This window comes from Nomascus leucogenys, chromosome 18 (genome assembly GCF_006542625.1).
Source record: "Nomascus leucogenys isolate Asia chromosome 18, Asia_NLE_v1, whole genome shotgun sequence".
Taxonomy (NCBI): Eukaryota; Metazoa; Chordata; class Mammalia; order Primates; family Hylobatidae; genus Nomascus; species Nomascus leucogenys.
In genome coordinates, this window is record NC_044398.1 from 72543683 (window position 1) to 72557939 (window position 14257).

Sequence of the window (14257 nt, forward strand, 5' to 3'; positions counted from 1 at the left end):
ATGCATGTATGCTTGAACTATGACACAGGTAGTATTGCTGATAAGTAGAGGGGAAAGGAGATTTTCAGGAAATGGTCCTAGAAAGGAAATTGTGTTATCATACAAAAATATCAAAATGCCAACGGATTAAGGTCCCAAATATGAAAGGTTTTGTAAAATTTTATTTATTTATTTGAGTCGGAGTCTTTCTCTGTCGCCCAGACTCGAGTGCAGGGGCACCATCTTGGCTCACTTCAACCTCTGCCTCCCGGGCTCAAGCAATTCTCGTATCTCAGCCTCCCAAGTATCTGGGATTACAGACACCCGCCACCACACCTGGATAATTTTTTGTATTTTTAGTAGAGTTAGAGTTTCACCATGTTGGCCAGGCTGGTCTCAAACTCCTGACCTCAAGTGATCTGCCCACCGCAGCCTCCCACAGTGCTGGGATTACAGGCCTGAGCCACCACATCCGGCTTATAAAACTTTAAAAGAAAATGTAAGAGACTGTTTTAGGGATCTCAATCTTAGGAAAAATTTCGTAGCATACCAAAAAACAAACAAAAAAAACCATAATGGAAAAACATATATTTGACTACATTAGAATTAAGAATTTAAATGCATCAAAAGCACCATAAAGAACATGAAAAGATAAGCCACAGCTTTGTAGAAAATATTTGCTATACATACAACAAAAGATTAATACCAAGAATATAGAATTCCCAAAGAGAAGTAGCCAAAAGAAAGAGGCCCCAACACTCAAGTCAGTACTCAAAAGGCCTGAATGGCTAACGAGCACAAAAACAGGCAAAACCTCATTAAATCAGAGAAATTAGAACCATAATATGATACATTAAATCTGACTAATATTGTTTTCATGAATGTGGAGTAATTGCTAGGGGGATTACAAATCATTATAGATACTGTGTGTTAGGCCCATCTTTCATTGCTATAAATACTTGAAACTGGGTAATTTATAAATAAAAGAGGTTTAATTGGCTTGCAGGTCTGCAGGCTTTGCAGGAAGCATGATGCTGGCATCTGCTCAGCTTCTGGGAAGGCCTCATGAAGGCTAAGGGGGAACAGGAGCAAGAGAGAGGGAGATGCCACACAGTTTTAAACAGCCAGAGAACAGAACTCACTGTTGTGAGGACAGCACTCATCACCAAGGGGATGGTGCTAAACCATTCATGAGAAATCCGCCCCAGTGATCTAGTCACCTCCACCATCCAATCACCTCCACTGGGCCCCACCTCCAATATAGGGATTACAATTCCACATGAGATTTCGGCAGGAACGAATACACAAACTGTCACACAGCTACTATAGATAGGAAGCATCATGGCACTGAAGAGAAAAGTTATATATGTGGACTCAGTTATTCTGTATTTCTTCTCTTATTATGTATCTTAGAGAAATTAATGCACATTTGTACCAGTACACATATGTAAGAATGTCCATAGCATCATTGTTCCTAATAGCAGAAACATAAAAACAACTCAAATGTCTGATAGTAGAATAGATAAAATGTGGTATATTCATGCAATGAAATTCTATATTGTAGTGAAAATGAGTTATATACATTTTATATATACAACATAAATGAATTGCAAAAAATAGTATTGAGCAAAAAAAAAAAAAAACCACAAGTCTTAAAGTAGTGTTAATCCATGCATATGCAATTTAAAGAGAAGTAAACTGTTTAGATTTCTGTGTGTGTGTGTGTGTGTGTTACATTGAAAGGTGATAAAACTATAAAGAAAAGCCAAAGTATGATTATCTCAAATGTCTGGGTAGTTACTTTTAGTACTTTTTTTTTTTTTTTTTTTTGAGATGGAGTTTTGCTCTTATTGTCCAGGCTGGAGTGCAATGGTGCGATCTTGGCTCACCGCAACCTCTGCCTCCCGGGTTCAAGCAATTCTGCGTCAGCCTCCTGAGTAGCTGGGATTACAGGCATGCACCACCATGCCCAGCTAATTTTTTGTACTTTTAGTAGAGAGAGGTTTCACCATGTTGGCCAGGCTGGTCTCAAACTCCTGATCTCTGGTGATCCACCCGCCTCAGCCTCCCAAAGTGCTGGGATTGCAGGTGTGAGCCACTGCGCCTGAGAGTTGTTATCTTTGGGAGGGGAATGTATGGGGTTTCAAAAGTGTTTTTTAACCTAGCTGGTGGTAGTTACACAGGCGTTTGCTCTATTATTATTTTTCTTTAATGTAGAAGTATACGTGATATAATTCACAGTAAAGTAAATGGTGAATCAAAGAGAGTCAAAGGGCAATGAGTTAGTGAAGATGGAGTACAGGAGTTTTCTCAGGTGGATCAGAGAAATGGGATGGTATTGGAAGGCCACATGGAAAGATTGTTGCATTTTCTAGGGAAAGATATTTCTAGTCCTGATTAGTCTTATTAACATCTATGCATGATCCCTATTAACAACTGAGACTTGAGCATCTCATTGTTCTCCCCGTAGTGCCATCATTCTCCCAGTCATCCAGGCTTGAAACCTTCTTGTTATGCCTATATGTTGTCACCATATCATGACTTTTTCCTTTGAAAAATTTTTCATGTATCTTATTATTGTTTCTCTTATTACTTAACACCTTTGTTAACAGGTGTTTACTATTTGACTTTTGAAATCATTGGATGTCTTTGTTAAAAGAAAGAAAAAATAAAAATTTAAAAAGAAAAATTATAAATTTGTATTACAATTTAAAAGGAGGTATTTAGTTGCTCAATGAAAAGCCATATATAAGACAATTAAAAAATATTTAAAGTCATATTGGGCAAAGTTGGTTTTTAAAAAGAAAATAACATTTTTTAGAGACATCTTTTGGTGCAAATAAAAGCCCCATGCTGCATTGGTATTGCAGGTAGTGTAGATGGTTCTAGTTTTCTGATTAATTGGCAAAAAGCAAATGCTTAAGACTGTTTATTCATTTCTTATTGCTGGAATTTCATATTCACTTGTTGGATGAGTAAACTGGATTATGGTAGAGATAAGGCAACATAATTCTCAGTCCTGCCCTGCTCAACTTCTAGAGTTTAGTCTTAGATCAGATGCTTTTGACTCTGCAAACTTGTGATTTAAGGCTTTCTGGATGTGTACACTGGTGGTTGAGGTCATAGAGGTTCCAATATTGAGGAGACTGCTCATACTGGATGTTGTCTCCTTGATTTTTTTTTCCTTTTTTTTTTTGGAGACAGGATCTCACTCTTGCCCAAGCTGGGGTGCAATGGCATAATCACAGCTCACTGCAGCCTTGACCTCCTAGGCTCAAGCAATCCTCCTACCTCAGCCTCCCAAGTTGCTGGGGCTGTAGGTGGACACCACCATGCCCTATTGATTTTTAAATTTTTTTTATAGAGTTGAGGTCTCGCTGTGTTGCCAACCTGGTCTCAAACTCCTGGGCTCAAGCCATCCTCCTACTTCTGCCTCCCAAAGTGCTGGGATTACAGGTGTGAGCCACTGTGCCCGGCCTCCTTGATTTGCTTTATCCTCTCATTGCCAATCTCTCTAGCCTGTCTCTGGAGATTAAGGTCTCTGTGAATTTGTGACCTGTAGTCCTGGTACATATTTTGCTCCACTGGCCCACCTTTTTTTTGCACACCTAGTTATGGTACATTAAGTCACTCCTTGCCCAGAAGGGTGGAAATACCATGGTAGATGCCCAACAATAAGAATGGTTGTGTTGGTCTTGCCTTTTGGAATATGCACATATTTTTCCTCATTATTGTGGTAATTCTAGTGGTAATTGCATGGAGATCCACCTTGGTAACTCATTTCTTTTTTCTTTTTTTTCCAACTAGATTTGATAGCTAGGTGTCTCATTTCTTTAACCTCAACCACAGCCTCTTCATTTCCTGCTGAGGGTTATTCTTCACAGTAGTCTGATTCAAATGCATCTTCCTTAGGCTGAAATATTTCCTTCCTTTCTGTTGATAAAACCATATCAATGTTTTATTAAACTCTTTTACTTTCTCCAAAACTTTTGTTGCTATAATCTTCTTGTCTCCACTAGTGGGTATTAGTATGTTGTGCGGCTGCCACGGGCAGTTGGGGAAAGGATGGCTGCCAGGTCTTAGCCTCCCTATTCATGTTGTAGAGATGGTGATTGATGTGGGGCTTGATGCAGCAGTGGTAGGCTCCTCCCAGATTGTGATGGTGACCGGGCTGCTTATGGCTCTCTGGGGTCCACTCTTCATTTCCACTACCAGTTAAACTCATCCTCTTTTTCATATGCTGTGGCAACCATGCAGGTGCACTGCTTACATGTCTCTCTAAGAAAGAATTTCAGTTTCAGGGAGTGCAGTTAGCTGACAACCTCCAGTTGTTAGTACCTTCAGGGCCTTTAGGTTTGGGGTTGAGAACTTGAATTTCCTGGGAAATCCACAGCCAGTGACAGAGCATGGCATGGGTAATAGGACATATCCATTTTGGCTCAGTGCAGGACTCCTCTAATGGGCAGTCTTGCTCTGAAGCACCCTACTGGGTTGATCAAGACTTTGTTAGATCTGCATCAAGGTCTGAGGCTTTCTCTGCTCAGTCCTGCTTCACAGCCACTTCCTTCATAGTTTTCAAATCTGCATCATGGTCTGAAAGTTTTCATTATTTTTTATTTTTAATTTTAATCTTAATTTTTTTTTTTTTTTTTGAAGTGGAGTCTTGCTCTGACACCCAGGCTGGAGTGCAGTGGAACGATCTTGGTTCACTGCAACCTCCACCTCCCGGGTTTAAGTGATTCTCCTGCGTCAGCCTCCTGAGTAGCTGGGATTACAGGCGCCCACCACCACACCCAGATAATTTTGTATTTTTAGTAGAGACTGGGTTTCACCATGTTGGCCAGGCTGGTCTTGAACCCCTGACCTCAAGTGATCTGCCCACCTCAGCCTCCCAAAGTGCTGGGATTACAGGCGTGAGCCACTGCACCCAGCCTGGTCTGAAAGTTTTCTGTGCTCAGTCCTCTTTCCTCCCCCTTTTATCTTTAGCAGTAAACCTCTTGTACTCCCAACTCTCTCATCTGCTTCTCAGAGGACTTCAAATGACACATATCACTTCCGCTGGTTATTTACCTAATTTGTCTCTAAAATTGAAGTAAGGATTATCTAATTTCCCTTTTTTAACTCCCTTTTGACTCCTTCCAGTATTTTTTTAGGTCATCAATTTCACCCACCCCCAGCACCTGCATCTCCTCTAATGCCCATCTGTATTAGTAAAAGGCACCACTGTTTACTCAGTTGCTTTTACATCTTTCACATTTAAGTTTGTGACCCATCTTTTGGGGAAGTGGGGGGAATGGAGGTGGTATTGTGTGAGACAGGAATCAGACAATTAAAAAGGAGTGTCTTTAGTAAGGCATGAATGAGGTCACAGGTCATGCGGGTCAGATCACGTAGGGCTCTGTTGTAAGTCATTAATAGGTCATTGAAAGGACTTTAGCTTCTACTCTGTGTGAGATGGGGGAGACATTGGAAGGTTTTGAGCAAAGGAGTCATATCTGACTTACTTTTTACCAGGAACATTTTGGCTGCTCTGGAGAATAGACAGAGGGCAGAGAAGTTGGAAGCAGGAAGACTAGTTGGGAGAGTATCACAGCAATCTAAGTACAAGGCATTGGTAGCTTGCACCAAGATGATAGCAGTGAAGTTGTTAAGAATTGGCTCATTATCTGGGGGCAAGACTCAAGCAATGTCATTTTATTTTGTGAAAGCTCCCTAGGAGTTTCTGGTACACATGAGGGTTGAGAATTTGTGTTACCGTTTATACATTTTTATAGGAATGCCTGGACTTCAGACATACAGACATCTTCATCAGCTTAATTGGAGTGAGTAGAGAAGCATAGTGATTAATAGCAAGTACTTTTAGATCTGACCAAGGTTTAGATCCACGCTACTTATTCACTGTGTAACTTTGAGCTTTATTTTTTGTCATCTTTAAATGCAGTTACCGGCTGGGCACGGTGGCTCATGCCTGTAATCCCAGCACTTTGGGAGGCTGAGGCGGGCAGATCACGAGGTCAAGAGATCGAGACCATCCTGGCCAACATGGCGAAACCCTGTCTCTACTAAAAGTACAAAAAATTAGCTGGGCCTGGTGGCGCACGCCTGTAGTCCAGCTACTCAGGAGGCTGAGGCAGGAAAATCGCTTGAACCTGGGAGGTGGAGGTTGCAGTGAGCCGAGCGAGATCGCACCACTGCACTCCAACCTGGTGACAGAGCGAGACTCCATCTCAAAAAAAAAAAAAAAAAAAAATGCAGATACCTACTTTGTAGGTATATTTGTTACGATTAAATGAACCAATATGAATTAAATGAGCTAGTATCTGACATATTCATACTTAAAAAGTAGTAGCTTAAAGAAATCTGACACATGAGATAATAAAAATGTTAGGATTGATAATGCTCAGTGTTGTTGAGGGTGTGGAGGAATAGGTCCCACTGTTGGTGAGAATGTATACAAAGGGCAGTTTAGGAATATCTATCAAAATTTCAATTTTCATGACCCACTAATTCTCCTTCTAGAAATTTTATTTGTGGAAGCATTCACACCTATGTTCAGATATTCAGTGCAGCATCTTTTAATGGCAAACAGTTGGAAATAATACTCCTAATAAAGGAATAAATTGTGATATATTCATTTATGGAATGCTTTGTGGTTATGAAAAATAATAGGTAGGTCTATACATACTGTCATGGAAAGATCACTAGTATGTATTTTAGTTTTTTTTTAAAAAAAAGCAACACCAGTATATCATTTGAGAGTACTTAACATCCTCACTATTTGAAATCTATAAGATTATGTTCATTTATTACTTATGTGGATTTTTATATGAGCTCATATAAAAGGTAGGCCACAAGGCTGGGCGTAGTGGCTCATGCCTGTAGTCCTAGCACTTGTGGAGGCCAAGGTGGGCAGATCGCTTGAGGCCAGGAGTTTGAGATCAGCCTGGCCAACATGGAGAAACCCTGTCCTCTACTAGAAATACAAAATTTAGCCGGGACCAGGAGTGGTGGCTCATGCCTGTAATCCCAGCACTTTGGGAGGCCGAGGAGGGCAGACCACTTGAGATCAGGAGTTCGAGACTAGCCTGGCCAACATGGTGAAACCCCGTCTCTACTAAAAATACAAAAATTAGCCCAGTGTGGTGGCACGTGCCTGTAATCCCAGCTACTTGGGAGGCTGAGGCAAGAGAATTGCTTGAAACCCAGATGCGGAGGTTGTGGTGAGCTGAGATTGCTCCACTGCACTCTAGCATGGGTGACAGAGCAAGACTCTCTCAAAAGCCGGGCATGGTGGTGCACGCCTGTAATCCCAGCTGCTACTTGGGAGGCTGAGGCATGAGAATCGCTTGAGACTCTGTCTCAAAAAAAAAAAAAGAAAAAGAAAAGGTAGATTGGGCACAGTGGCTCACACCTGTAATCGCAACACTTTAGCAGGCCAAGGCAGGTGGATTCCCTGAGCCCAGGAGTTTGAGACCAGCTTTGGCAACATAGTGAGACTCTGTTGAAAATAAAATAAAAGACAGTGATAATAATTTCATAAACAATAATACTTATCAAATTACTATAGTGCCCATGTTTTAACAGTATTGAATGCCTCATTATAATAACATTGTTTTCTGTACTATATATCTGTTTTTAGATATTTAAAGAGCTGTAAATGATCTTAAGGTAAATTATAGATGCCCGCAAGGATTTCTATTAGGAAATGTTGAAGATGCAGATATATTGCATAGTTTCTGTCCCTACTTAACAACCAGATGGATCGGTAAGATGAAAACAGATGTAATAAATTTTTTAAAAAGTATTTTATATATGTATGTATTCTGTTGGTGTGCTTCTAGGAATTTGTCCTAGGCAAATAATCCAACAAGTACATAATGACAAATATACAATAGTATTCATTGCAGTGTTTATAATAATAATAAATTGCACATAACCTAAGTGACCATCAATAGTATTAAATAATTTATGATAAACATAATGAAATATTATGTAATAAAAATAATTATTTAGCTCTATAGTTATTAACAGATAAAACCTGCAGTCTACTAAGAAGGGAAAATAAGTTTACTACATTATATATAATATCTTCTCTCTACAGATTGTAAGACTGGAGTAGTTAGGGAAAGTAAGGAATAGAATAGATTTGGATAGACAACATATAGAAGAGGACATTTTAAATGAGCATTTCCCAACCTTTTTGGAATCACATTTCTTAATTTTAAAATTTTATCAATTTGCATCATATATGGTAAAAAGTGGTTTTTAAGTAAAAAGTATTTTATATCAGTATAATACTTAAAACTGCTTTCTGAACCAGGCACAGTAGCTCATGCCTGTAATCCCATCACTTTGAGAGCCTGAGGTGGGTGGATCACTTGAGGCCAGGATTTCCATACCAGCCTGCGCGATATGGTAAAACCCTGTCCCTACTAAAAATACAAAAATTAGCTGGGCATGGTGATGCATGGCTGTAATCTCAGCTACTTAGGAGGCTGAGGCAGGAGAATCACTTGAACCCAGGAGGCAGAGGTTGCAGTGAGCCAAGATCGCATCACTGCTCTATAGCTTGGGTAACAGAGCGAGACTGTCTCAGGAAAAAAAATTTTGCTTTATAAATTTTTGTTCTTTGTTCTACAGAATCATTTTTTGGCTCATAGTAAGGACACTTTCTAATGATTAGAACTGTTTAACAGTTTAAGGTTTCAGGCATTGTATGTCAGTGTGTGACCATTTATCATATATGCTGAAAATAAACTTTAGGTCTTACCTAATTTACTGATTTACTGGACTTGACAAGTAGCAAATTGATTTATGGCCCCGTGGACAAAGTTCGTTCCCTGTGCCTGAGGGTCTGTGGAAATCTCTTGTAAGGAAAAGTCGTGTCATTTTTTTTTAATTTCCAAGTTATAAAATTGTATTTCACAGTGTTTAGGAATGCCATAATTTGTGGCATGTTTAAGGTATATACTTTATTCCCACATAGGCCGAATACATCAAGCAATGGTAACATCTTTAAATGAAGATAATGAAAGTGTAACTGTTGAATGGATAGAAAATGGAGATACAAAAGGCAAAGAGGTAAGATCACTGAGTTAAATTTTATTCCTAGTCCTGCAATCAAGACTCTGAATGTAAAACAAAACAGAAAAGTACATAATGTTATTTAGTGCATATGTTTTTATTATTCCTTGAAAACTTTCAAATGATTAAAATTTTTCACTTAAAGGTAGATTCCTCCTACATCTCTTATGTGATTGCACATATCAATCTTAATTATTTGATAAAATATACTATTAAGTCTAGCTCACACAGTTTGAAAATGTGCTATAATATTTAATTATGTGGTTCTATTGGTCACTGTGCTGTTAGCAATTCACAGAGTCAAGACTGTAAAATGATATTTTAAGAGAGATTCTTTAAATTTGTGGATTATAATTCTAAATCTCATTTGTAAGGCTAAGGCACTGTATTCTTTTTTTTTGTTTATGAGACAGGGTCTCACTTTGTCACCCAGGCTGGAGTGCAGTGGCATGATCACGGCTTACTGCAGCCTTGACCTCCTTGGCTCAAGTGACCCTCCCACCTGTCTCCAGAGTAGCTGGGACTACAGGTGTGCACCACCACACCTGGCTAATTTCTGTATTTTTTGTAGAGATGGGGTTTCGCCATGTTGCCCAGGCTGGTCTCAGACTCCTGGGCTCAAATGATCCGCCCACCTTGACCTCCCAAAGTGCTAAGATTACAGTCACGAGCCACTGCACCCAGCCGAGGTACTGTATTCATTAGGCTAAAGTAATTTAAGAGTTATTTACTTCATCAATTTACTTGAAAAATAAAAGGTTAATTGTCAAAATATACTCTCAAAAGACTATGTTTATGTGTTGTGAACAGATTGACCTGGAGAGCATCTTTTCACTTAACCCTGACCTTGTTCCTGATGAAGAAATTGAACCCAGTCCAGAAACACCTCCACCTCCAGCATCCTCAGCCAAAGTAAACAAAATTGTAAAGGTTAGTGATGAAAATTCAGAGTGCAGGACACTGGGAGAGAGCAGGGGGTGTAGATGTATGTGTGTTCTAGTTTGAAATTGATAGGCTTTGAAGAGTTTAAGAATTGATTAATTTGCTTTTTCTGCCATCCATATTCATGTATATACATACATATTTTCAAGGATTGAGGTTGTCTAATTCACAATTATGACAATCATTGGATAAGGTCTTAGAAATTTCTCACCTAATTAGGATTTTTCCTGAGACTAAGTTTCTCAGGAGATATAGATCAAAACCATTTGCTTGGTGTTTGTTGAATGAAGACATGTGACTTTGACAAAGGCATAATAGCTGTTTCTTAGGAATAATAACTACCAACTCTGATAGTCTTTTGAAATTCTAATTCTGCTATTTGTTTCTTAAAGAAAGATGGGAAATGATAGTGTAGTCCACTTCTATATTGACTGTCATGATATACCTTAAAACTGTGCTAAATCCTCCCTAGCAGTTTTATCTTTATAAAAATTAAAAGCACATTATTCTTATGGCTTTTAAAGATAATTCTCCTTCCTTTCTTTCAAGACCTTTCAGTATTAAATTTTTGTTTCAAAATACAACTTTTAAAACAGGTAGTATTGCAAAGTTGTTGAATCTGCAGTTCTTTGTGTTCATTTCAACAAGCATTTGTGGTTTGTTGTTGTTGTTGTTGTTGTTTTGTTTTTTTACATTGTGCCAAATACTATGCTGGACAAAATACAAAGATGAATGATGACATGGCTTTCAGCCTGTAGGAACTTGATATCTTTCAGGGATGACATAGATAAGCATTTAAATATAGTGTAATAGAAGCAACAAAACTTTGTTTTGTAAACTATGCAGTTGAACATAAGGCATATTTTCAACTCATGAGTTTAATCATATTGAGAGTCACCACTTAGAGGTTATTAGTTACCACTTATAAATGGATTATTTTTTATATTCATCTTCAAAATGAGGGACCTTCATTTTGAAATATTTTAAAATAAATATTTATTTAAAAATAAGTATTTTAAATATAAATATTTTCAAAAGTATTAAAAATATTTTAAAAGTATTAAAATAAATCAGTATTTTAAAAAATTTTTTAAAATACTGATTTATGGGCCCCACTCCCAGAGATTGTTTTATTTTACCTAAAGGGAGGCCCTGGCGTCAGTTTCCTTTTGATAGTACTCATCTGATTTGAATGTGCAGCCAAGGTTAAGACAACTACATTATTTGATATCTTTTTTTGAGGTGAATAAAAGGAAGTCTTCATGAATGAATTAGAGAACCAAAAGTTTGCCGCCTTAATCTGTACAGTGTCCAAGTCTTAGAAACTCTTATGAAACCTTTTTAGGATAACTAACAATGTACATTTTATAGGATTCTGATATTTCAGTTTAACAAGGGGTTCTAAGCTGTCTAGAACTAATATTTTATAAATGACCCCCTGCTATTCAGAAATGACATTTATTACATGGTTTTATCAGCATAGTATGATGATTAAAACACATATTATTGTGAAGCTACTTAACCTCTCTTTGTTTCAGTTTCCTCATCGATGAAATGGGAATAGCAGTAGTAATGACCTCATAGGTTGTTGTGAAGAAAGTCCTTAGATCAGTGCCTGGCTCATATTAATTCCTGAATATTTTTGGAGGGTAGGGGAAAATATATAAAGGAACTTGAATATTGATAGCATTAATAGTAATTCGTTAACATTATAGTTTTTCTTCATTTTGTTTTATATTCTTACATGTCTGCCTACTTTTGTTTAATTGAAAGAAGCTCAGATCATGATACATATGATAAGTAAAGACAGAAAACATAATGAACATTTTTTCCTTTCATAGAATCGACGGACTGTGGCTTCTATTAAGAATGACCCTCCTCCAAGAGATAATAGAGGTAAAGTAAAAATTTATCTCTTAATTTTGGCTATTGACTTCTTAGTATGTTCCTGACAAGGTAAATCAAAAGTAAACATTACCCTTGATGTTGGTATTTATTTAAATTTTACTTGGCTAATTTTAAAAGGTGCTTTTTTTTTTTGGTTTTTTTGTTTTTTTTGAGACAGGGTCTTGTTCTATTACCCAGTCTGGAGTACAGTGGCATGAACACAGCTCACTACAGTCTTGACCTCCTAGGGTCAAATGATCCTCCTGCCTCAGCCTCACATGTAGCTGGGACCACAGGCATGTGCCACCATGCCCAGCTAATTTTTTGATTTTTTTGTAGAGAGTCTTTCCATGTTGCCCGGGCTGGTCTTGAACTCCTGGGCTCAAGTGATCCTCCTGGCATGGCCTCCCAAAGTGTTGGGATTACAGGCGTGAGCCACTGTGCCCAGCCTGGTGTCTTCTTGATTTCCTAATACAATATGCCAATAATACTGAAAAATGATTTTGTCCAGGTGCGGTGGCTCAGGCCTGTAATCTCCACACTTTGGGAGGCTGAGGCGGGTGGATCCTCTGAGGTCAGTAGTTCAAGACCCCCCTGGTCAACATGGTGAAACTCTGTCTCTACTAAAAATACAAAAAATTAGCCAGGCATGGTGGTGGTGCCTGTAATCCCAGCTACTTGGGAGCCTGAGGCAGGAGAATTGCTTGAATCCGGGAGGCAGAGGTTGCAGTAAGCCAAGATCACACGACTGCACTCCAGCCTGGGGACAGAGGAGACTCCATCTCCAAAAAAAAAAAAAAAGAAAGATTTTTAAAATGTATGGGATGATGGCTGGGAACGGTGGCTCACCCCTGAAATCCCAGCATTTTGAGAGGCCGAGACGGGCAGATAACCTGAGGTCAGAAGCTCAAGACCAGCCTGGCCAACAAGATGAAACTCCATCTCTACTAAAAATACAAAAACTAGCCAAGTGCAGTGACACATACCTGTAGTCTCAGCTACTTGGGAGGCTGAGGCAGGAGGATCGCTTGAACCCCGGAGGTGGAGGTTCAGTAAGCCGAGATTGCACCACTGCATTCCAGCTTGGGCAATAGAGTGAGACCCTGTCTCAAAAAATAAATAAATAAATAAATAAATAAAATGGATGGGATGAATATGAAATTATGAAATGCAATTTTTAATTCACCTTATTTACTAAATAATTTTGTAAATTCGAGAAGAATATTATGAGAAAGAAAGGAATGGGGAAAGAGTCAAATTAGTTGGCTGAGTTCACTAGCTAAAGAAGTTGAACAGACATAAAAATTGTGTAGTTAACTGAAGTCTCCCATATATTTTCAGCCAGGACATGAAAAGCATAATGAATTTATTTCTACTGTTTAGTAGTTCAGAATTGTCTTTTCTGGCAGTATTGTTTCTCTGTGTGTGGATGGTAGAATAGGATGGACAGAAGTATTAAATGAGAGATTGGAAGTGGAGGGACAGTCCTTCAGATTAAACACTGTCTTTTGAGTCTTATGTAAATTTATATTTCTTTTAAAATTTGATATTTATATTTAATTTTATATTCTTTTTTCCACTTGTATAATATCCACATTGGGAAATTCTCTGCTGAAGATTTGCATATTTGAGGAGCAAAGAGTGGGATTTGGAATATAGGGAGGGTTGAAGCTAAGTTTTTAGTCTCTGTATATATTTGATTAGTGTACATTTTTAAAAATGAGAATGCATGTTAAATTTATATTTTGCCGGGTGTGGTGGCTCACGCCTTTAATCCCAGCACATTGGGATGCCGAGGTAGGTAGATCACCTGAGGTGAAGAGTTTGAGGCCAGCCTGACCAATATGGTGAAACTTTGTTTCTACTAAAATTACAAAAATGAGCCGGGTGTAGTGGCGTGCGCCTGTAGTCTCAGCTACTCAGGAGGCTAAGGCAGGAGGTCACTTCAACCCAGGAGGCGGAGGTTGCAGTGAGCCAAGATTGCACCACTGCACTCCAACCTGGGCGACAGAGCGAGACTCCATCTCAAAAAAAAAAAAAAAAAAAAAAAAATTATATTTTACACACATATTTTAGGAGGATTTCTTTGCAGTTTAAAGTTTTAAGACATGGAGTGGTTTATATATACGTATATATTTTGTTTTCTTCACATATATATTTTAAAGGATTATTAAAAATCAAGCTTGGCTTTGGTTTTTATGTAAATTACTTAGGTTGAATTTTGTAGCTAAAATTACACTGGTGAAAGCTAAGTCTGCACATATTACTTTGAAAGCCTCTTTTAGCTTATGTCAGTTTATTGAACAGAATTATTATAAACTATATTATATTTTACATACATAAATAGAAAACCTGGCAACTTACT

The 14257-nt window shown here is 38.3% G+C and overlaps 1 protein-coding gene across 4 annotated transcripts in view; it reads left to right on the top strand.

Annotated features, from left to right (window-relative positions):
• Positions 1 to 14257, top strand: part of KIF2A (kinesin family member 2A) — an 88162-nt gene that overhangs the window by 37998 nt on the left and 35907 nt on the right. For all 4 annotated transcript variants that reach the window (XM_030799087.1, XM_030799089.1, XM_030799090.1 and 1 more), the window contains exons 2-4: positions 8966 to 9060; positions 9874 to 9993; positions 11847 to 11901. In XM_030799087.1, the coding sequence (XP_030654947.1) occupies positions 8966 to 9060; positions 9874 to 9993; positions 11847 to 11901 (270 nt within the window). The remainder of the gene's footprint in view (positions 1 to 8965; positions 9061 to 9873; positions 9994 to 11846; positions 11902 to 14257) is intronic.